The sequence below is a fragment of the Dasypus novemcinctus genome, chromosome 9 (assembly GCF_030445035.2).
Source record: "Dasypus novemcinctus isolate mDasNov1 chromosome 9, mDasNov1.1.hap2, whole genome shotgun sequence".
NCBI lineage: Eukaryota > Metazoa > Chordata > Mammalia > Cingulata > Dasypodidae > Dasypus > Dasypus novemcinctus.
In genome coordinates, this window is record NC_080681.1 from 25,012,406 (window position 1) to 25,038,364 (window position 25,959).

General features: G+C 36.1%; 1 protein-coding gene and 1 non-coding gene across 3 annotated transcripts in view; one reads left to right on the forward strand and one right to left on the reverse strand.

Moving 5' to 3' along the window:
• The window catches only part of MFSD14A (major facilitator superfamily domain containing 14A), a 42,559-nt gene extending 23,820 nt beyond the window's left edge, over positions 1-18,739 (reverse strand). The window contains exons 1-2 of one of the 2 annotated variants that reach the window (XM_004471688.5): positions 14,624-18,739; positions 5,712-5,807 (exon numbers count right to left, since the gene is read on the reverse strand). In XM_004471688.5, the coding sequence (XP_004471745.1) occupies positions 5,712-5,807; positions 14,624-14,707 (180 nt within the window). In that variant the 5' untranslated portion in view covers positions 14,708-18,739. Of the gene's footprint in view, positions 1-5,711; positions 5,808-14,019; positions 14,349-14,623 lie in introns of those variants that run through there. The other variant, XM_071217215.1, reaches the window with a different exon arrangement.
• Positions 370-507, forward strand: LOC111758702 (small nucleolar RNA SNORA8). The gene has a single exon (XR_002792885.1). It is a non-coding gene; the product is annotated as a small nucleolar RNA SNORA8 (small nucleolar RNA).
• Positions 18,740-25,959: the final 7,220 nt, after the last annotated feature.

The following is a 25,959-nucleotide window of genomic DNA, read 5'->3' on the forward strand; positions in this document are numbered from 1 at the left end:
CTCAAATCTACTTTCCATTTAGTGATATTAAAGGCCTAAGGCAAGTCAAATCTTTCTGGGGACAAAGAATGGTTTTTGGAGTTAAAAAGAATGAAAGGCATAATCACTTCCAGGAAGAAGCTTTATAATGTTAGATCTTCTCATGAATGATCCACTCTGCCAAGTCAGCTTCCATTCTAATCAGTTGTCTTTACTGTTTTAGAGATATTCCTATGCTTTCCAATATTCATACTTTTACATATAACATCTGTGTTTCCCTTATCTCCTCTATTAGTAAATATATCAAAACCTCCCAAATTACTTCTCTGCGACCAAATGTTCCTCTCTAAAGCAACCGCTTTAGGGCCATATAATATATAAGTGATATATTGCACTGCATGGTATCTGCACTCAGCATTTTTTCCTGCTGGGGTGTTCAAAAGTCAGTGCTATAGAAATTCAGTATCGGGCATTGTTGGTTTTCTTGGCTTTGTGCACGTTAAACCTAGTATTTCTATTGATATGGTATTTCCATGGTTTTTTCAATACTGTCCAGATTGGTGTAATCATCAATAAGAACAAATTCTTAGGTTTTTCCAGGTTGTCTGAAATTTTGAACCATGCAGATCCACCAATTCTAATTTTTAAGAACCTAAAGTGAATAACTTGAAGAAATTAGGATCCAAGAATTCTAGTAAGCAGGCGGGAGTTTCTGAAGCATACATCAGTTTGTCCACACACAAGTGGAGATGAAAAGAAGCCCATCTAAAAGAATTTTTACAAGTCTGACTGGAAACAGTTGTGGATTCTTTTTAAAGGGCTATCTGGAAGATAAATCTTGTTTCAAGCTTCAGAGGAACTAATTTAACTTCGATAATTAAACAGTGGAATAATCACGTTGAATTCCGTAAATAAAAAACTTATTAACTTATAAAAAAATAAATGATTACAGCACTCACTTAGCAGCTAGTCACATACTGTCGTGTGACATTTCTTATATTTCAGTACTGAGATACTGTATTTAACAAGTATTTCTAACTCAAGGACAGGTACACTATCTACTATCCTTGTATTTAATAAAATGATGTCTATTAGCATCTCTCAATGCTGCAAGTGCTAATTGTGTCATTAAATGTCTATAACTGACAATATTGTTCTTAAAAACAAGACAATTATGCCATCAAAATAACTGAGCTAATGTTAGAAAAGTCCCTCAAGAGGAATAGTTAAAAATTAAGATAAAACAAAAACCCATATTCTATTTTCTAACAAAATACTAACATGGAGACAAACAACAAGTAACCCAAATATCATAAGAAATTTCGATCTGTGATGATCCTTTAATCTGGATTTTAGAGCTCAACAGGGAAAAAATTAATATTTTCCAAGAAATGTTATGGCTTTTAACATAAAATTAAAACTCTTCCTGTAGCAAAGGATTCTAAACCATTTACACAGAGAAGATGCTGATGGAAAGAAATGAGTACTGGTCTTGTTCCATAACATGAAATGTGTCTCTAGTAACTTGGACCAAACATTGGCCTATTATTTCCAGAACCATGAGATTGTGAAAAATTTTGAAGTCATCCCTTTGCAATAGATCCTTAGACCTATTGCCATTAATTCTCTTTATCTAGCTAATGTGTTTTTGTTTAAACAATTAATAATCACTGACTGAACATCCACTATGAACCAACCACATATTCCCAACCTCTTATAGTGTTAGATTTTAGTCTTTAAAAATAGGTATCAGTATAAAATTCTCTGTAGCTAACTTAAACCCCCTTGTTGATAGAGACTTCAACATCCTTTCCTGGGCAGACCCTCCATATATGCTATTCTTTGACTGTTCTGTGAAAGCTTAAACTCAAAGATATGACAACTACATAAAATGAAAAAATATATCTTACAAATTTTACATTTAGTTTAAAAATTAAGGCTACCTTAAATCCAAAACCAAACGATTTATCACACTTAATATGTCTCAGAATTGGTTACCTATTAAATAAATTGATTCAAAGAACACCTTTAGTGAAAAAATGCCCAAACAACAAGTGATTAATTTTTGGCAGCCTAAGAGAGCTATGTATGGGAAGAAAGAGTTATTGACTTAAAATGTATAAATATAATGAATTGTATCTTCATCCTCATTTTCTCTTTTTTAAATGAATGCTAAGATCTCTGACTCTCCAGCAGGCATCATTTAATGAGCTTCAAAATACCGAAGAACCTAATGAAATGTATAAAGGTTGACAGACCACTAAAAGCGTTTTCTACACCAAGCACAACCCCTAGAAACCACCCCTCCATAAGAACCAACATAATTTGATAGCAAAAAGCATCAAAATGAGTGAAACCTTTTTAAGAAGTCCATATTGAGTCAGTGTATTGGTTCTTAATTTGTGATATGTACTACACATGTAACAATTACTTCTAAAAGAAATACAGATACCTAGGCCTCACTCTTGAGGAGTCTGATTTTAGCAAGGCAAGCTGTGAGGCTCAATTATTTTGAAAAACTTCCCTTGGTTAAAAACCATTGAACTAATAGATATCACATTCTAACTACTGGAAATGCTCTTCTCTTGGTTATTCTGTCCTAGCAGTTAAAAGGGTAAAGCAAAGCCTGATTCTTAGCAAACACTGATAGATGCCTAGAGGGGTAGGATTGGGATGACTTTCATTTCCTACTTACATATTTCTATATTGTTTAATTGTTTTACAATAGGCATATATTGTATCTCTAATTATAAGAAAATAGGTATAATATATAAAGAGATATATAGAAATAGATGTACACATGTCCCAGTGTGCACAGTTTTCCTGAGTGATACCTGAAAGATTCTTGTTGCTCTAGGCCCAAAGGCCTTCAAAGTACCTGGAACATAATACATCTCATCATTTAGGCATATTTCAACCTAATCTCTTTACAACTCAATTCTTATTTTGCCTACATTTTTGCCATCTCCCCCAATGTAAATAAAAATGCAGAACACTAAAACTGCGATTATCTATTACACATAAGAAAATTAGAAGAAAATTGAATATTCATTAATACTTAATTTTTTTTCCTGAGCAGATGCTTGATTTTAAAAATACAATCAAGTAAAATGTGAAAAAATGTAAATAATTATAAATATGATAATCTTACAGACAAGTATCCCTACTAGATGAAATTCATCACTTTGCCATTTCAAAATTCAAGTATAAAGAATAAACATGGATAGTAAGAGTTACTTTTAAGAGTCATGAAAAAAAAAGCCAGTCTTGTTCTAAATCAAATAATTAGCAATAATGTTATACTAATTATTCCAAAAAATGCAGCCAATACTGGCAAAAAAGAAAAACCCAATAAATTTCATTAAGTCCCTCCAAATTAGCATCTTTCATTTTTCTAAAATTCGACTTCGTATTTTAAAAAGAGAACAAAGGGTACTATCTACTTTTCAATTAACAAAAGTTATTATGAATACATTAGGCACAAAGTTTCCCTTAAGTTAGTTTTCCCATTTCTTTATACCTAACTGGACTCCTTGTGTTTTTGTTTTGTCTCCCATTGTCCACATAGAAAAAGTTATACCACAAAAAAATATAAGCCAGAAGCAAGTTATTAAAATAGCTATACAAACTTCAAATCCTGATGACCAAAAGTGGAAATATCATTAAAAACAAAACTGTTTTAATGGCTTACTAACAGTTTATCCTCATTTTAATACTTCTTCTTAGCTGATGATGAGCTGCTGATAACCTCAACTACCTAAAACATGGGTATGAACCACTACTATCAGCATTCCCTAAAAGCCTGAGCACTGGAATCAAGCAGTTTACTATCACAGTAGCAACCAAGTTACTTAACTTTTCTAAGTCTCAGTTTCTTCATCACTGATAAGGTACCTGTAAGGATTAAGAATGATAAAGGTAGGGAGAGGGAAGAAGAGATATATGATGTGGGCACATTTTCAGGATTTGGAGTTGTCCTGGGTGGTGCTTCAAGGACAGATACTGGACATTGTGTGTCCTGCCATGGCCCACTGGGTGGATGGGGGAGAGTGTAGACTACAATGTAGACCTCAGTCCATGTGGTGCAGCAGTGCTCCAAAATGTATTCACCAGGTGCAGTGAATGTGCCACGATGATGGAAGAGGTTGCTGATGTGGGTGGAATGGGGTAGGGGGGTTGGAGGTATACGGGGAGGTATACATATTTTTTTAATGTAACATTTAAAAGAAAATAAAGAAGAAAAAAGAAAAGAAAAGAAATGAAAAATCCTATGACAGGCATAAAATAAAGGTGTGATATTGAAATCAGAAAAAAAAAAAAAAAGAATGATAAAGGATTTAAAGTACTTAGGACTGTACCTGGGCACATCTATCACATAGGTTTACATGTTAAATTGAAGTTGATTGCAAATATGCACACTGCAATATTAGGAAAGTTAATACAAAGGTATGAGACCACATAGCTACTACAGCACCTCAATGACACTTGACATCAGGTCATTACAATAAAAAGAAGTTAAGCATGTCACAATGATGAACTTGCATCATCATGAATAAGTTACAATTCAAAGCAGTTGAATTATGAAAGCAGGAAATGTGCAAATGAATTTTTAAAAGATTTCCATCAGAAATAATGAAACTAAAATAAAATTTTCTGATATTTAAAAAGACCACCTTTCAATTATTTTGAAAACCCATTTATATTGACCTAATGAGCCATTATATGTAAATTAGCTCTAATTCTTAAAAAAGGAAAAGATTTCAATCAAAACACTCAAATCAGAATTCTTATAATTATGTCAGTTATTCATGGAAATATTCTAACTTGGTTTATTACAAAAAGAATTATACTTGAGGACTTTATCTTCTGAATCCTGTTATAGCAATGTTTATGAATATATATAAGATAATTGATAAACATCCACATATCATGTAAAAATTATTTAACTATACAATAAATAGGCCAAGAAATAAGGAATGTAGATTTTTCTAATTAGACTAGTACAATTTACTCATATGATCTCTCAATTTAAAAATAAACAACAGTCTTATAAAAGCCTCCCCTTTTTTGTATAACAATGTGCAAGCTCATGAAAATACAATGAAGTTAATTCTACTCTTCTGGGATTTGGTATGTTGTATATTTACTCTACTATACCTTCAAGACACTATAGACTTTATCACAATTGTCCCATCCTTCATGCCATGCCCCTCATTTATACCAAAGGAGAAAACTAGCTCTAAGGTTCTAAACCTGGGAATTCCAATTTGGGTAAAATCAGTTTTTGCCTATGAAATAATCACCTTTCTACATGGATACCTCCTAGATCCTTAGCCTAAACTAAAAGAATCTTGTAGCTAGAAAACACAACCACATGAATGAACCTTAAAATAATTCTGCTGAGTGATCCAGGGCCATCAACATCTTTCCAAAACCTATACACCCAGCAGAAGAATCCCTTACCCCAATTCACTCAGGATGGTCACTGACTCTGCTTAAACATACCCAGTGTTCATCAGAAGACTTATGTCCTGCCCCATAGCCACCAAAAAAGTAAAGGAGAAGGGAAACTTGGAAAAGAAAGACAACTAAAGAAGCAAAATAGGAACACTGAAGGGTTGACAATACTGGTGATAGAATTAACCATGGAAAAGAAAAAGGGACTTTTTTCCCTTTGTGGCTGAAGAAAAAGAGATTTTATAATCAATGACAGATAAATTAAAAATACTTACCACCAAGGTGGGTGCCGTCAATAATCCCCAAGCAAAAAACTCCAAAAAGATGACGATAACCGCATGATAAACACTAGGAGAACCGATTCCTTGAGGCTATAAAAACAGATTGATAAAAAGTTAACAACCAGTCAGTAGATTCCAGAATTGCTAATAACAATGACAACAGTCAATGAATATTTATTAAAAACATACATGTATATTGAGTACTGTGTTAACATCTGGACATTCACTGTCCCTGTCCTCAAGTAGCTGAATTGACGGGACTGACAAGGAAATAAATACATTTCAGTAAGCACTCTGTGCAATAGGAACACACAGAGTCTAGGGTGGGGAGGGGAACACGAGGGAAGAGGAGTCTTAAAGGATGCAATGGAAAATTGAGAGCATGAGGTATTATAGACTCACATGAAGTTCAGAACAACTAGAGCATGTGCTGCACACCATGGAGTAGAGAGGCGAGGCAGGGGCTCACAAGGACTAACTTTCATGATAAGCAGCCTACATTTAATTCTGAAGGCAACGGGTACTCTTTAAAGGATATTAAGCAAGACTCACATGATAAGATGAACGTTTAAAGAAAGACCATTCTAACAAAGGTGCAGCAGAAGGTTTAAAGGTGGGCAAACTGAGGGCAGTGAACAATTAGGAGACTACTGCCCACCAAATCATTTTAAGTGAAGCATGTGGCAAAAATTTTAACAGATATTAATATAAAAGCAGAAGAGTATCAGAGTAATACATAAGAAAGTTGGGATCTGGTATACACAAGAAAAAAATACAAAATTAAATTTATACTGCTGCTAGAGATGTTTTAAGACTTGCATGCAAGTAAACAAATTACAATGTCATACTCAAGTTTAGAATATATTCAACTTTATGCCGAAATATTAAGTGTTTCGATTTCTCTATACACTAAAAATTGGACACCTCCCTCCCACATGGAAGGTCCTGGGTTTGATTCCTGGTGCCTCCTAAAAATAACACAAGCAGACAGCGAGTGCAAACAACAAGGGGGCAGGGGGAGAAATACATTTAAAAAAGTAAATCTTTAAAAAAAGAAAGGCAAACAAATTAAGGAAGATTATGCAAGACATAACAAAAGATTAACATCTTAACTAGGTGAAACACATTCATAAAAAGTAATACAAAAGCACTAAGATTTTATTTAAAAAATACAAACATTAAAAATAGGCTAAGGAAATAATCAAACATTCAGAATAAGCTCTACTACAAAGATGTTCATGGCAGCATCATTTATAGTAGGAAAAGAGGAAATCTCAATGTTTAACCTTTAATTATTTCTAATACTAATACTCAGGTATTGCATGTTACATATCCTATAATAAAATACGGTACATAAATCAGATGAATATGCAGCAAAAGTGTTTAGGATAATTTTTAATGGCATGTACAAATGCTTCTAGCAATGTTAAATTAAAAAAACCCAAAGCAGGATATAAAATTGTATATGTAGGGTAATTCAAACTATGAAAATGAAAACAAAAACTTACCTCAATATTAGCAGTGTTTATGTTGGGCAATGATTTTATAAGTCACCTAATGTTTAATATGCTGTTCTGCATATTCTAAATCTTCTCTAAGGAACTTAGTTTGGTACTTTAAATATGAGGAAAACGTTTTGTTTATTTAAGAGAAAAACTATTTAAAATTAGAAAGGAAAAAGATAGGTAGTTGTAGATACTTGTCCCTCGTAAACCAGTCTCACATAATATTTTCCAGTATCAGGAGGAAAAAGAATATTATTGATTAGGAAAAAAGCAGGAAAGGGAGAGGGATATTTGCTTGTGCTTACAACACTGGTAATTTTGAGAACTGTCGTATATTCATATCATGTCTTCTATTTTAAATGAATTTAAAAGTAATACACATCTTACTAATAAAACGGACAAATTTTAAAAGTATTTTACTGATATGAATTTAAGAAAACTTCTGAGTACAACTTTTTTTTTAAGATTTATTTATTTATTTCTCCCCCCACCCCACCCCAGTTGTCTGTTCTCTGTGTCTATTTGCTGTGTCTTCGTCTGCTTCTGTTGTTGTCAGAACAGTATATTCATTAATTAAACTTGCAATTACTTTCCTCTTCTATACAGTGATAGTTCACCACTGTCCTCTATCACATAAATTAATATATATTCTAGATTAAAATAATAAAAGATGCTACACTAAGGACTTATACTGGTTTACATTCACAATCTTATTTGCTCTTCCTAAAAACCTTTCAAGTTAGATATGATCATCTCTATTTTACAGTCCATGGTAAAACCGCAAATATGAGATGCAGCAGAGTCAACCCAGGCAATCCAATTCTAGAATTCAAATTTTAATCACTGCACACACTGTCAGACTATTAAACTCTTACGTGTACTATTTTAGTATCCCAACACATAGCACAATGCCTAATATATAGTGGATTTTAATGTCCATGAATTCATTGAAAGTCCTAATTGTGAACATCACTGAGCTAAGTAAATTAAGTCACTTTATCTCTCCAAACGGTAAGGGATAGACTATTAAACTCTTATCCCAAGTCCTCATCTAGCTCTAAAATTAGAAGTCTACTATTGCACAAATATCAGTTAATGAATCCAGCAGTAATTATGAAGGATAGCGGCTTTAGCAAGGTATATATGTTTTCCTATCAGGGAACAAGGGGTTTGCTTATACAGATTACTGGTCACGAGACTGAAGTTGTTCCACCAATATCTTGACATTATAATTCCATTATAATTCTATTTATTAAATAGGATGCTATCTTGTGAGGAAACAATGAGAAGAGCCAAACTGAATACCCAAAACAATTAGCCTGGACTTCTCCAAAATGCCACTTAAAAAAAAAAAAAAAAAAAAAGCAATTCTAAAACCAGTTAAATTCAATGAAATGATTAGATATTGCTTCAAAAATAAGACAGCTATAAAGGACGATATTGGGGCAATGGGGAAATGTAAATATAGACTATCTAAAACATGATAGTATATTAATGCTAGATTTTCTTAAAGTGGTTTATTGCTATTGTGGTTATGTGGGAAAATAGCTTCATTGTGAAGGTTTTAGAGATAAAGCATTATGATGTCTAGACTAACTCCTAAATGGCTCAGGGAAAAAATGTGAGTATATACACATATAGAGAAAGAGAAAAGCAAATGTGGCAAATTGTTAACTGATGAATTGTTTTTTTGTGTATGTGTGTTTTTTGGTTAGGCCAGTAAAAAGAATTTATTGGGAAAAGAGGGAAAAGAACAGAGCTGCTGAGAAATGGGAGAGAAAGATGGAAATATATACCAAGATTTGGTGTGGGCCCCTCTACAAGAGAGGGCATGCTCTGCCTTGTGTGATTACCTTTTTTAAACTGTTCATTATTCCACCCCCTTGCTAATGATAAGGGGATGGGCCCAAGAGGTTATTGATTACACCTCCTTTGGTAGGGGCTAGTGGTGAGGTCTTTTTGGAATATTTGGGGCCCTGATGAATTGTTAATCTACATGATAAGTAAATGAATGTTTATTGTGTTATTCTTGCACGTTTTCTATAGTTTTGAAAATTCTCAAAATAAAAAGTTGGGAAAAATAAAACATGACAAAAATAAAAATGTAAACATGAGGGAGAATAATTTTGAACCTAATTTAATACTCTGACAAGCTATCAAGCAATAATGAGGGTATAAATGTATTTTCAGAAGGAAACATTAGATTTTCTCTGAATAATATCTACCTGACTAAAATAATTTATAGTAAGTCTTATACACAAAAGAGGCAAAGGTGCTTAAATGTAGCTATCTAAGAATTGGAACTTTTCATAGAAAGACCAAACAAAAACAAAAAACAAAACAAAACCAAAAACCAAACTTTTTCTGTAGAAAATACTTTAACTATAAAGCTGCTTTCCTGAGATCCTGATATTTTATGGCATGACTAATATTTGGTATCATTTTTCCTCTTTTGGCAGAGTCAAGTGATGTTTTTCTTGTCTTCACTATCTTTAATCAAGCATAGAATTTGTAGAACAACAAAAAAAAGAGTCCTTAGTTTTCTGAAAATATAAACATGTAGCCATAACATTTGTTAATTAAGTCATTTTGTCTTACTTTGCAATATGTGATTTTAAAATTATTCTATTAATATGCTATGGATCAATTTCAAAATGAAAGATCATCAGTATTTGTATATTATCACAGAAGGAAAAAAGTATTGGTTAGATTGCTCCTAAAGAGAAGGAAATGTACTTCTTAAAAAATACTCAACAAGAGTTTAGTGAGATCAAAAAAGCTTAAAGCATAGATTGTACTGTTTTAAAAATGTTAAGTACCACGGAAATCTGATAAATCCATCCCCATTCTTAGCAGGAAAAGATATGGCTATTAAATAAAGTTAAGCCATCATTATATTAGGTGCTTATGTCTGTGAGCACCTAATGGGTAACACTGCTCAAATGACCACAAACTGAACTAAAAAGACAAAACAAAATTTAGAAATCACCATCAACACAAAAATTAAACTGTCACCAATGTCTAGATGGAGCCTAAAATCAGGACTGGTTTTAGTGTGATCCCTAATTACTCAATTTTATATATATAAGCTAAATGATGAAATATTATCTATCAACCTTTGTTTTAAAAAAAAATAAAGATTCCCTCAGGAGGGAAAGTATTCCATGTGAGAGAATTCACAACTGTACTTACACATTATTGAAAAACCAGATCCATTTTTAAGAATAAGCTACTACATCTGGTCTCCAAAGAGACAAAACCCATTTCAGGGATCTTGATGCATCCTGGCCGATATCTGTCAACTATTACTGGTTCCAGCTCAAAATAAACACTACAGGACAACTTGGCCTTTAAATAATTGAAGAAAAGTACATCACAAACACTTGCCAGGACGTTAGGAAGACTGGTTACTTGGGGAAAAAAGGTTTTACTTCAACTTCTGAGGAGAGGAGTAAACAGGAGTCAGCAACCACAAACCAGTCAAAGCACTATCCTGCCACCTCTGCCATCCCCGTAGGGCCAGAGCTTGGGTCCAGCCTTTGAAATGGTTGCTGACACCCATTTACTCCTTCACTTTGGGTCTAATTAAGAACAGAGATGGGAGGATAGGGTGTGATGTGTGTGCTAAAACCCATGCCCTGCTTCTCTGGGCATGTTTCACTTTACAAATGAAATATCAATTTTACTTTTTTCCATATACCTTCAACAAAGCAATTTACATATGCCTTGCTTTCTATTAAATTCTTTTTAGTCCTTTTACTGATTCACTTGGGAAAGAATTGCATTTTCCACTGTCAGAGATGCAATTCTACAACTGTATTCACAAAAGAAGATTGTATCTACAAAGGGAGGAAACTTTAAAAAACAAATTATAAGGAAAATTCTAATTTTGATCATGATTCACAATATCAGAGTGAATAACTCTTTAGCTTTTAGGCTCTAATAGGAATGTTTACAATCAATCTTGTACTATGTTGCTAATGATCTAACAACAAAACGAATTATTTTAATATGTCAGAAAGTACTTTTTTTTTTTTAATATGTCAGGACTGAGGAATTGAACCCAGGACCTTGTATGTGGGAAGCCAGCACTCAACCACTGAGCCACATTGACTTCCCTGAGTTGTTTTTTGTTTGCTTTGCTTGCTTATATTTGTTTTTTTTTTTCAGGAGGTCCCGTGAACTGAACCCAGGACCTAAATGGTCTGCATTGGATAAAAAATACATTAAAATGTTATATACATGAAGACATAACAGGGAAGCGGACTTGGCCCAATGGATAGGGTGTCTGCCTACCACATGGGAGGTCCCCGGTTCAAACTCCGGGCCTCCTTGACCCGTGTGGGCCTGGCCCACTCGCAGTGCTGATGCGCGCAAGGAGTGCCCTGCCGCGCAGGGGTGTTCTCCCCCCCCCGTGTAGGGGAGCCCCATGTGCAAAGAGTGTGCCCCTGTAAGGAGAGGCGCCCAGCGCAAAATAAAGTGCGGCCTATCCGGGAATGGTGCCGCACACAGGGAGAGCTGAAGCAGCAAGATGACACAACAAAAAGAGACAGATTCCGGGTGCCTCTGAAGAGGATAGAAGCGGTCACAGAAGAACACACACCGAATGGACACAGAGAGCAGACAAGTGGGCTGGGGGGGGGAGAAATAAATGAAAAATAAATCTTAAAAAAAAAAAAAAAGACATAACAAAACAAATTTCCACATATGGATGTATCAAAAAGCAAATTAACCATTTCACTGAAATGGTATATACAGCAAAAATGTATAATCAAAGAAAAGTTTGCAAATAACTTCAGGATGAACAAAGACCCTGGTTAAGAACTTTGGATACAGAATCACACACCTTCATGTAATCTGTCCTAATTATGTACCACTCCATAGGGCAATACACGAGTTAGCTTACCCTGTCTTCATAGAAGAATGAAATAAAATTTTGGGAAAAGAAAAACATTTAACATGATTAATTTGGTTAATTTATTAGAATTCACTTCTTCATTTGTTAAAAACTATAATAAATCTGTTATAGCTTTTTAAAAAAATCATTTAAAAACCATTACTAGTTTTGTTTATATATAAAAGCCAGCTAAACAGGCTTACAGAGATGTCATTCACAGAAGGAAAAGCAAAATAATTTGATTAACAATGGTGAACACTAGGGAAGAGGATCAAGTAGTACCTTTATTCCCTTTCTTAAAAGAAGTTCAAAACAATTGTTAAATAGAGAGGTAGAAAAACAAAAGCCATTTTTAAATTTCTATGATGACCACTACTATTTTACTTTTTCATTTATACCTATAGAGATTGAAATAAAAATACTCCAAAACATTCTGACATTTGTAGGCATACAAATATCCTATTTATAGGAATAAATAAAATTATAATCAAATCATCTAGCAATGTGCTAGTACAAAATAATATTGTTTTATCACTTTAAATTCCTGTGCTAGGTCCTGAGGGATTCAAAGACGCATAAACAAAGCTCCTATTCTAAAGGAGTGTCCAGTGCTGTTAGAATGGAGAGTGAACACAGGGTATGAAGATGAGAATGATGAGAAATCGTAACATCCCCATTCCCATAATGCTCAAGAAAAATTCTCATTTATTCTGTTTCTATGTGCCCTCAAAAACATATCTGCTGATGTGAAAATCGTATTTTGTGTCCTAAAGCAAGCCATGAATTTACTACTTTAATAAATAAGATTTAAAAAGTCTCCTCCAAATCTCACAGAATTTGGAATGACAGCATCTGCTGTAAAACAAATTAAACAACACTCACCCCCAAGAGTAACAAAACAGGGACTTAACAAGGAAAAAGATGTTTCTTGATTACCACGTCATTCTAATCTTTTGCAAAGAATATGGATTTTAAATACAATTTTCTTCTACATGAAGAAATTTCTTCAGGAAGAAATTAAAATATCAAGTTCTTGTCTGTGGTTGACAAGGGAACCAATATTCTTTCAAACTATTTTTCTCCCCGGATAGTTCTTACTAACTTGATCAAAAGAGCTGGGTATTCAGAACTGATTTAATCAGACTCTAATGTTTTAATTTATCAAGTTAAACAGAAGAATCTGAGGGCCTGAATTTCAAAGTTTCTTTTTTCACCAAATGTCAAATCTAGCAGGTCTTTAAGTTTGACAGTTCACTAAAAGTATAGCGTGAAATTGTTACAAAAGTCCCAAACTTTCTAAATCTTAGCATATTGACTGTGTTACGATTCGAAATGTCATCTACAAATGAAAGTTGTCATTTATTTCAATTCAATTCAGCAAACATCTGTTGGTGGCCTACGTACATCTTTAGCATTGTGCTAGCAGTTGACCAGGGCTCCAATAAAATATAAACCTTCTGGAACAAACCGAACCGTCTCGGCACCATTGTTCTCAGAAAAGTTAAACACTTATTTCACCTTCCATTCTATTTCAGGATGTGAAATTAAAGGATGCAACAAAGACGAGAAAGTGGAGCAATGGCAGGGCCTCAGCATAAAGACCTATATCTAAGTGAGTTTTTTTAATTAAAAATGTTACTTGCTGATGACCTAGCCAGCGCCCGGCTTTTTGACTGCGATACCAACTGTTCCTAAAAACCAAACTGTTTTCTTGTCCCCAACCCGTCTAGTCTTCCTTTCAAAGTGTCTGCCTCTAGGTCTCGGGCCATGACCGATCCTACTCAGGATTTCTGATTTTAAGGCACAACAAGGTGACGACTGTTCTTTGGAAAGGGGCAGACTGAAACCCAGGCCCCAGGTGCCTACCGCCCGACTTGGGGAGGTGAGGAGAAAAGCCCACCTTCCGACAGCGTCTGCGGCGCTGGCCGCGGCTGGGAGAGCGCGAGCAGACCGGCGAGGAGGAGGACAGCGAGCGCACGACGGCACCGCGGCAGGGCCGTCGCCCCAGCTGCCACCCGGCGAGGAGCATATGGGAGGGCAGGGATTGCTCCCGGCCCCGTTCGAAAGCACGGCGACAGCGTCTAGGGGCCTGATCGCGGAGAACACCCCACGGAGAGGAGCGCGGCGACCCCACGCACCGGCCGGGCGACGCGAGAGCCCCGCAGCGATACCTCTCCGCCGCGGAAGAGCACGTGGGGCTCGATCCCGCGGCGCCCCACGGGCGGAGGGGGGAGGGCGACGGCAGGTGTGGGCGAGGCGAGCGGCTCCTCCGAGAGGGCCGGCCCCGGAGGGCGGAGGGCGCAGGCCGGGGCTGGGGATAAGAACCCCCGAGTAGCGGCCTACGGGTCCCGGAGCCGGCGACACAGACCCCGCGGGAAGTGTGGCTGAGGGTGGGGGCGCTCAGAGGCGGCGGGGGAGCCGGCCTTGGGGGCAGCAGAGAATCCAGGGGTTGGGGAACGGGGAAGGTCCCGGGGGACGCTCGCCGGCGCGAAACCCCAGCTCACCGTGCCTCCGTCCTTAATGATGATCTTCTTGGCCAGCATGATACTGCGGTTCGCGGCCCGTTTCTTCTTCTTTCCCTGGGTCATTTTACCATCCTCGATTCCTGGCGCTGCTGCAGCCACTCCCGGGGAGGCCGGCCCCAGCGGCGAGTCCCGTCCCGCCACTACTGCCGGGCCGAGCCGCTCGGGGCGCCCGCCGCCATCTTGAGGGCCCGGCCTGCCTCCGGCGGCGCGTCACATCGTGCGATCGGGCGACGGCCGGCCCCGCCCCCGTGACGCCGCGCCGCAGCGGGCGGGAAGGGAAGTCCGCAGGCTCCGGGAGGGCTGCGGGCCGCGAGTGGCGCGCGCCGCTCCCGGCTCCCCGTCGTTGTGTTGTTGTTGTCTCTTCACAGAAGAAGTTCCGAAGAGTTAATTAACCTGCTTACGGAAATACAGCTGGTAAATTGTTACACAAGAATTCTATCCCGGCGCCCCAAACTGTTAGTGCAGTCCGTGTTCTAACCCGGACGGGTACTGAAGGGGTACGATAAAGAAATCCTTTTCCAGAAATAGTGGATAGTAGCTGAAGAGGTACAGGTAAATTGGTTTTCAGAAAGTCTTTTATCCTTATAGCAACTCATGGCCCCATCTAGACCTCGACTGGAGCATGCCTGTTTGCAGCAGTTCCCTAGTCCTTTCCTTTACTGATTGCAGCATTGCCTATTTCTTTTATTCCCTACCCATGAAAATTTCACTTAGCCTGTATCACACTGTAGGCTTTTTTGCTATATGGTATTATTTCAAAATGAATTTGGGCAGTGGCTGTTGCTCAGGCAGTTGCGTGCCTGCCTCCCACATGGGAGGTCCCCGGTTGGGGTTGGGTTCCCAGAGCCTCCTGACGAAATGAAAACAAACAGTAAGCAAAACATGAAAAAAACCAACTCAGGAAAGCTGATGTGGCTCAGTGGTTGGGTGCTGGCTTTCCACATATGCGGTCCCAGGTTCAATCCCCAGCCCCTGGTACCTCAAAAAATTTTAAATAAAAAAAAAAATAAATTTGATGAGGAGAAAAATTGCTAGAGGATAACTGATAAAAGTGTGTACTGCAAATTCAAGCAGTACAGTGTTAAAGTTTTACTTTTATTATTGTTTTGAAGGGAATATCCTTTTTCTAAGGAAATACACAGTGAAGTCATAAGTGAAGGGATAAAATTATTGCTACCTACTCTCAAACTGTTAGGAAATAATATGGGTGTATAAATAGGGTAAGAAAAGGGAAGAGTGTGACAAAGCAAAATGGCAGTGACCAAAAAAACAGCCAATAGGGTGTGGTGGTTTTAAGATATGCCCATAAATTCAATTACCTTTCTCCTTTGAATGTGGGCTGAACTTAGTGACTCTTCTAGAATAAAGCTTTGACTTCTAGAATAAAGCTTTGACTTCAGAGGCTAGGTCATAAAAGGCACAGCATCTTCATGCTAACTGCCCTCATTCACTCCCCCACCCAATAATCCTCTCCCTCCCAGTCTAGAAAATACCAGCTACCATGTCATGAGGCTATTCAAAGGGCCTGTAGAGAGGCTTCCCGGTCCTGGAATTGAGGCCTTCTGCCAAAAGCCAATGTAAATGAGCCATCTTGGAAGTGGATCCTCTAGTACGGGTCAAACATTCAGCTGACTAACTTCACGAGACCCTGAGCTGGGACTACCCAAGCTTAGCCACTCCATGATTCCTGACTCTCAGACACTGTGAGAGATAAAGTACTATTTTTTAAGCCACTAGGTTTTGGAGTAATTTATTACACAGCTATAGATAATTATATACTGGGTGAAGGAAATGTTTGAGCTCTTTGTACCTTTTTTGCAACTTTTCCATAAGGTTGAAATTATTTCAAAGTAAAATGTTAGAAATACCTAAGGTAATAAGAGAAACATAACACAGAGTGTCCGCAATGTCCCAGGCTTGTGCTGGAAGGGTTACAATGGTAGACAAGAGCTACAGTCTGGTTCTGTCAGACCTATTGTGTATATACATGTGGCTTTGTATGTTTTGGGGTTGTTGGTATTGACAAACTAGCTTTTACAATAAGGCAGTCCTTAAGAGGGTTCTTTGGTTACTGTCAAGAGAAACCAGCATTGGATGACATAAATAAAAGAGAATTTTTTAGAAGGATTGTGTGAGTTCCCAAGTTGATAAGGCCAAGGACCAGGCTTGGAAATGGGTAGGAACCAAGATTTGGAAAGTTGGTAAGATAAGAGGTGGTAGTTTTGTGAAGGCATCACTTCTAGAGGAAAAAGGACCTTGGAAGGGAGCGGTCCCCTTGAGAAGGGTAGTGGGTGAAAGTAAAGATCCCTAAAGAAATAAGATTATATCACAGAATCCAAAGACATGTTAACTTCCACATGCTCCAAAATATGCCATATATTAAACTGCACTTTGCTATACACAAAGAAGAGAGCTCTGTTAAACTATGAAACTAAGTAAGTCACTCATATCTCTTCATTCCTCCCTGTCATAGGACCACCTGTATGTGCTGATCCCAGGAAATCCTACACATTTAAACACAAGCAGAAAAGGCACCACAATTCATGAAAGCTACTATATAAAAGTTGACATTTCATAACCTAGAGACCACAACACACAGCAATACTGTAATATTCTTGCATCAATGCCAAAGATGTACTGTGTTAATGATGGGAGGGGGGATGGAAAAAACATACTAAATGTATGCAGTGGACCATAATTAGTGGTAATTGTCTGATATTGTTTCATAATCTGTTACAAATATTCCACAACGATGTAGTATGTTGGTGAAGGGATGTATGGGAATTCCACACATATGCACGATTGCTTGGTAAGTTCACAACCTCTCTAATAAAAATATATTTTTAAAAAAATTTAAGACAGCTCAGTAAATAGAAAATACTAGCTTCCAGAATATGAAGCAGAGGAAAATATGTAACATTCCAACATGAATTAAATATCATGAAATAATTGAAGATATAAAAGAACACAACAAATAAAAATTTAAAAAATAGGAAGATGTGAAATTAGAATTGATCAAGAAAATATACTGAAAACAAAATCAAGAAATGAAAACTAGGAAGCAGACTTGGCCCAGTGGTTAGGGCATCCGTCTACCACATGGGAAGTTCACTGTTCAAAACCCCGGGCCTCCTTGACCTGTGTGGAGCTGGCCCACGTGTAATACTGATGTGTTCAAGGAGTGCCCTGCCATGCAGGGATGTCCCTGTACAGGGGAGCCCCATGCGCAAGGAGTGCACCCCATAAGGAGAGCTGCCCAGCGCAAAGAAAGTGCTGCCTGCCCAGGAATGATGGCGCCACACACACACGGAGAGCTGACACAACAAGATGATGCAACAAAAAGAAACACAGATTCCCAGTGCTGCTGATAAGGATGGAAGCGGTCACAGAAGAACACACAGCGAATGGACACAGAGAGCAGACAACTAGGGGTGGGGGGAAAGGGGAGAGAAATAAATATTTTTTTAAAAAAAGAAATGAAAACTAAATTATAGGGTATCTGATAGAGGATACTAATTAAAGTACAATAAGAAATGAGAATAAAACAACCATGAGAACAAAAACAAAGATGTAAAAAAATTTCAGAGAAAATGACATAGAAAAAGAACAGGAAGGAATATTGAGCATACTTCCAATAGGAGTCCCTGAAGAAGAACTATCAATGGAACAGACAAAAATTTTAAAACTGATCTAAAAAAATGTTCCAGAAATAAAAGATGCACCTACATATTGAAGGGGGACTCACTGTAGCTAAGGGAATTAATCTGTCAGTAATTCCAGAGACATACCCTAATAATAATAAAAGTATTAAGATTTTGAAGATAAAGGGAAAATTGTATGGACCGCCAAGAAAAAACAAACAAAAATAACATTTACAAAGAGGTGAAAAATGGCAGCAGACTTCTAGACAACACAGCAACAGAGCAACATTTATAAAAACTCAGTGGAAAGAAAGTGTGAACCAAGGATTTCATACCCAGTCAAGCTGTACTTTAAGTATCTAGGCTTTTAGAAGAAATTTTAAATATAAAAGAATGCAAGAAATACTGTGGGGTGTATATGAGAAATCTACTTTCGGCATGATTTTTTTCTGTAAACCTACAACTTCTCTAATTAAAAATTTTTTTTTTTAAAAAGCAATGAGAGAATGAATAACTTCATTAATTCCTTAAAGACATGAAATAGGTACTTGGCTTTTGGGTCATTTAGGTCCTACATTTTCTATGTATGGTGTTAAATGTAATAAATATACCATAGACCTATAAAGCAGAATGTAAAATATCATTAATTATGGTAAGTAGTACTGTTATTTTCAAGATTTTGAATAAATTTTATAAGAATGGGAGGGATAGAGTAGTGAAATAGTATGTATATGTTTTATGTTCTAATAGAATTGAAATAAGGCAACTAAATAAATGAGTGGGAGAAAAAAATAAATTCATTGCCACAAAGATAATTAGGTCAGAATCAAATAATCTTATTTAAAGCTGGCATACCAATTATTAGGAGCCTACATAAGCAAAGCAGTAACTCTAAAGATAACCACTAGACCTAATATACAGACCTTTCTAAATATCAAGAGAAATTTTAGGAAAGTGGATGTGGCTCAGGCAACTGGGCTCCCGCCTACCACATAGGAGGTTGCTGGTTCGGATCCTGGTGCCTCCTAAAGAAGACAGCAAGCTGGTGCAACAGGCAGGCATGGCAAGCTGACACAAGAGATACAAGAAGAAAAAACATAATGAGAGACCCTACAAAGCAGGGAGCAGAGGTTCCTGGTGCCTCCTAAAGAAGACAGCGAGCTGATATGACGGGCAGGCATGGAGAGCCGATACAACAAGATGATCCAACAAGAGATGTGGGAAGAAAAACATAATGAGAGACACAACAAAGCAAGGAGCAGAGGTGGCTCAAGCAATTAGGGATCTCCTTCCCACATCAGAGGTTCTGGGTTCAGCTTCCGATACCTCCTAAAGAAATAAGGAAGATGGACAGACACAGCAAGTGAAAAACAACCATGGGTGGGGAGAAATAAAATTTTAAAAAATTTTAGAAAACAAAAACCTACTCTGCATAGTGAAAGAAACATAGTAAATATAATGATATACACATTAAAAAACAGATTATCTAGAAAATAAAATAATTTTCTATAGGTGATTAGGATTGCGGTAGAGGGATAGAGATGGGAGCTAGATTTCTCATATAGCTTTAACTATGCAACCATGTAAATGCCTTACATATTCAAAAATGGAAATTTTAAAGTAAAGTCTAAAATTCAATACAAACAAAAACCAACAAACTTAATTATATCACAGTGATAACATTACATACAGAGGAGTGACTTCCATTGACTTTTAAACATAATACAGTGTCTGTACATCCATAGAAGACTGTATTCTAAGGACAAAGGAATACAAAGAAATCTTAAACTACTCAGGGTTTATCATTGGTAATAATATTGCTATTGTAGTGTTGAAGCTTAACACATAAGCAAGATATTAAATGTTACTTCTTAATAACATTAAGAAATATTTTCTTAATGTAGATTTTCACTAAATGTGAAATAGTTAAGAAAAATCTTGGGAAGTAGATGTGGCTCAAGCAGTTAAGCTCCTGCCTACCACATAGGAGGTCCTGGGTTCGGTTCACTGTGCCTCCTAAAGAAGACGAGCAAGACAGAGAGTTGATGCAACGAAGAGACAGGAGGAAACTACAATGACAGACACAACAAAGAAGGAGCAGAGGTGGTCTGACCAATTAGGCGCCTCTCCCCCACATGGGAGGTCCCGGGTTGAGCTCCGGTGCCTCCAAAATTAAGACAAACAGACATAGTAAGTGCAAACAACAAGGGGGGGAGGGAGAGGAATAAATAATAAATCTTAAAATAAAAAAACCAACAACCTTATAACGTCAAATTTTGAATTCATGATCTTTTAAAATATCTATTTCCTTGCTCTGTCCACTGAATAGGCCTGGAGGCAATGGCATCTCAGTAACAATTTATTCTAAATTCCATTCCCCTAAATGGTATAGAGGTCCTTGAGAAAATAGCTATTACAGTTTGGGATAGGGAAAGTAAAAGGTAAACCTGGGATGTCTTATGCCAGAAGCAAGAATATACTCAAAGACTAATGAGGTCACATCTGAAAGACACAAGGACTAGCTTAAAGTGACCCACTGGCTACTTATGAGCATCAAAAAGAACTGTTACTGTAATTGACTACAATACACTGAATAATTTTTTTAAAAATCCAGGATGACGTAGTGATATTTGGGGTTTGGTGTGTAGTAAGGATTTTGGCCTCACCTAAAGAGATGTCTGGCCTTCATTCTGGCCCCTAGTGGGGAGGGAGGTGAGCTGGTAGGAGCAGATAACCTCTAAACTTCTGTAATTTCCTGAATAGTACATGTTTTTATTATTCACAGTGGGCACCCCTGGACCACAACTGATAGTTTATACTAACCAGATCACTCAGGGTGGGGGCTGGTCATGCCAGAAAGATCCACCATGTGATTGGAGGGTTGAGGCTTTGGGCCATGTGATGTATCAGCCTGGCTCAGAGAGAGTGGGGAACAAAGACTGAGTTCACGAGGGCAAACAATCATTCATGTCTAGGTAGTGAAGCTGCAATAAAAACTCTGGACACCAAAGTTTGAGGGAGCTCCCTGAGCTGACAATACCCACTGCAAGTGCTACATACCAGGACCGGAAGAGTAACACATCTCTAATAACCACAGCTTGAAGTTTGGAACCTTCCCAGATCTCACCTTATTTTGGCCAAATCTAATTTATTATCCTTTCAGTATATTAAACTGTAATCTTAAGTATAATGCTTTCCTGAGTTCTGTGAGTCATTCTAGTGAATGATTGGACATGAGGGGCTTAGTGGGAGTCTCTGAATTTGTAGCCAGCCCATCTTGAAGTGAGAGTGGTTTGGGGAAACTCCTGAAATTGCTGTTGGTGTTAGACATCTTGGACAGACTTGGCAGTCTGAGGACTGTGCCCCTAACCACAAGTTCACTAACTCCAGGTATTTGAGAAAAAGGAGAGGAAAAAAACTCTCTCTTTTTTAAAAAAATTAGTATATTAAGTAGTAAATATAGATAAAAATAAAGAATTTTTAAAATACCATTTTGTACCCCAATGTAATAAATGACAGGCAAAAATCAACTGATGGTAAAGCCTTTGGATGAAAGGCTGTTGGTAAACAAAATATTCACATGGTGCCAAAGTATACCCTGTATTTAGTTATTACCAAGGGGGAAAAATGACCTTTATAATGGAAAGATCTGGTAGTCCCACATTGACCAAATTATTACCATCACCAAAAGTGAGACAATCTAGAAATGTGCCTTATAATGTGATACAATATAAAATCAATATATGAAATATTCTTGCCAAAACATTTCATCTGAAGCTAATCAAACTTATAGACTTCTATGTCAGAGGAACTGCAAATAGTAAAAGGACACAGACAAATCAACAGGAACCAAGTGACTTAGATTCTTCAAAAGTATTATGAAAGAAAGGTGCAGAGGGGATGGTCAGGGAGGGGGTTTTCTGGACTAACACAATCAAATGCAAAGCATGAACCATGATTGTATCTTGGTTAAACAAACAGTAAAAGACATTTTGAGACAACTGGAAATACATGAATTAATTCCATTTAATTCAGTTTTCTTAAGTGTGATAATGGATTGAGGTTATTTATAGAAATGTCCTTAATTTTAGAAGGTATTATTTAGGGGTGAAGTATCTTAAAACATAATGCAAATGTGGCAAAATGTTAATTGTTTTATACATGTTTGTTTTCAAAATGAAAAGCTGATGAAAATTTAAATTTAAATTTAAAAAAACTTTGTTCTTTAACTGTGTCATCTTTGCAAACTCATGGAGATCACCCATGAAATTTCCACAGCCTAAACTAGCATAATCTATCATAGCAGGATTGAAGTCATTAAAATGGCAGTTATGTTATAAAACCAAAATATTTGAAGCAAAAACAAACTTGCCCCATGAGGAAATGGAGACAAATAATAAGAATATAAATTTGAGGCATTATGTATAGAACCAGCAAAGTAAATTGGAACTTTTAAAATTCTAGAATGTATAGCAATATTACTGGAACAGTTATAAAATGAAAGGCTCTCATTTCTTATGACTTTCTGTAATCTTATCAGTCACCCAAGAACTATTTCCTTACCCTTATTATTAAGATTTAGAATAACTATTGAAGCAGCTTTGTTTTTATATTAGAAAAAGCACCTAGCATGAAAATTTTACATTGCTACTTTAAGATCCAAACAGAATAAGGTAAAAACATAAAACTTTAACTTGAAAAGAGAAAACTTAAGACTCTATTCATGGAAATGTTTGTACAGTCTTTTTAAAAAGAGCAAATCCATACACAAATTTATAAGTTAAAAATATACAAGTCTGATGTAGCACATTTAACTAAGCCTCTTACTGTACATTTAAAATGCATTTTATTTTCCTTGAGGTACTGGGGACCAGGACAAACCAGCGCTTGACCACTGAACCACATCAGCATCCCTGAATTGTTTTGCTCGTTGTTTTTGTTTTCTCAGGAGGCACTGGAAACCAAACCAGGGACCTTCCGTGTGGGAGGCAGGCACTTGAGCCACATCCATTCCCCCCATTTTAAGCACATTTTAACACAAGAGCAATTTCAGATAATTACCCTGAAATACTAGAAAAACATTCATATTTTTTAAACCTGCAGTGATTTCTCCTTTAAAAAGCAGGAAAGTGATAACATGCTATAACATGGAAGAATCTTAAAGACGAAATATTTAGTAAAATAAGCCAGACAAAAGGCTGAATATTGAATCATTTTCACATGCATGAAATACCTAGAATAAGCAAAAACAAAGCCAGTAGGTTTACAGGTTATCAAGGGGTGGAGGAAGGGAATGGGGAGTTACTGTTTGATAGATTTAGAACTTCTATTTGAGATGATGAAAAAGTTTTGTCATGGTGGTGATGGTAGTACAATATGGTGAATAAAGTTACTATCACTTAACTGTACCATGAAAGTGGTTAACAGAAATTTCATGTTAAATATAATTTACTACAATAAAAATTAAAACAAAAAGCAGAAAAGTTATCTTTAGGTAATTCCTAGGTAATATATTATTTAAGATGCATAAGCAAATGACATAATGAAAAATAACTGATTTTTAGCTCCAGTGGAGAGCTGATACTTAACCCTAGATGACTAGAAATACAGGCCTATTAATTAACAGTGAATCCCTACTGTGAGCCAAAGTAACAACTTGTAAAATTAGCTTAAAACTGTGTATTTATGTACAATGTAGAGAAAAGGTTTATAAATAATTTTTTATTCTTTAAAATATTTCAGCCATTTAATAGTTATTTGTCATTAAGCATCAGAAGTGAAAACTAAATAACAATACCATATATACCACTTAGCACAGAATCTGACTATAAGCATGCTTTTCTACCCTGGCTTCATCTTGTGTTCAGAATTAACTCAGAATTTTTGAAGTTTAAAAAAAAAAAAAGGTCTTTACAGATTGCTGAACTTTAAAAACATTAATTTATTATTACAATGACCTAATTTATTAGCCTGCATATTAACCATTTTTTCCTTAGAATATTAAAAAAAAAAGGAAAAAAGGTATTCTAGCTGTTTGCATCAAAGGAAAAAAAAGATTATCAGGGGGCGCAATTTTTAAAATCTATTTCAAAAAAAAAAATTGTTAACAGTAAGTTACCAAAATAGTTTTACATCAGCCTGATTAGTATAAAACTTTACTGACAATTAATCCATTCCTGGCTAAAAAGTCTTTATCAAAAAAGATTGTAAATGCTTTCTGTTTTTCAATCATGGCCATATTATGAAAATACTAACAGGAAAATAGGACAAGGTGTAAATTTTTTTATTATTTTAAAGATACGATGTCTGCTGCTAAGTTTTCCACTACAGATGCAAGAAAAGGAAGGTCCTTGAGTTTTTTCTGTCTGGTTGTGGCACCCAAGATTGAATGGGGGAATACAGGAAATTCTAAAAACATGGGGAGGAGAAATAATCTTTGCAACTCAAAAATAAACTTAAAAACAGCAAAAAAATTTAAGAAAAGGTTATAATTTATCCTGATTGCTGTATCTATTAATCTTTTACTTTGGTTCCTGTTGTGCTCTTATAAAAGAGAGGCAAATATAATTTCCTGAAAAATAAAATAGATATATGGCACTTGGAAGAAAAAAAAGTCTCTATAAACAAGAATTTTTGTTGCTTACATCATCCTCATCAATTCAGGGAATAGTTTAGAGATGAATGGTCTCCAAGACAATCTCCACTGGTAGAAACTCCAGTCTTTGAGATTTGAAGGCAAGCTGTTTCCTGCTTGCTATTTTCTTTTCTGAAGTAAATAATCAATCCAGTGTAAATTACTAATGTTGGTGGCTATCTAACTCTTGAAAGGCAGTAGTATATTATAAGATTTAGATTATAAGATATATTTGCATGGTACTGGGATCCTAGGATTATGGTATATTTTCAACAAAAGGAAGTATACAAATATAAAAAATAACATTAAAATTTTTCAGCTAGTGCTTTACATGAAAAGCAACTAAAGAAACGTACACATTTTTAAAATGCTGATATTCTTATTTTAGTGATCTTTTAAAATAATTAAATTTTGTATAACATTACTTCAGTACTAGAGGTGAGACAGAATCCTTTATGTTGCTTATCACATAGGATAGTTTGGATTGAGTTGAAAATCCATTATATTCAAATTATAAAGCAAGTATATACCTAATTACTTGAGGCTAGCAAAGAATGTTTTCTTAAAAAGAAACTTTCAGGCTATTATCATCATTCAGGTAGAGAAATTCTAAATAGTTTAAATAAAACCCAGTCTTCCATGCTAGAACCTATGCTAGAAAAAAGGAAGATCACATATGATACAAGTAACTAGAGAGGTAGAGAAAAAAAATCAGTGATTCACTTTTGATATATAAAGAGAGGAGACTAATTCATCAGTTGAATCGTTAGAGAGAGAGAGAGGTGAACAGAGAAACAACTTAACATAGGAAGATATCGATATAGAGTTACTTATAAAAATAATCTATTTCAATAAATCTAATAAACAGATAACTGGATACCAAAAAATGACAGAAATTTATCAATTAAAAAGCCATTTAACAAAAGGCCAATATATACATTCCTTCAAATATGTCCATAAAAACTTTAAATATACAAATCACATTCCAAAACCCAAAAGAATTTTTCTAAACAAATGAATAGACAAATTCAGGAACCAAA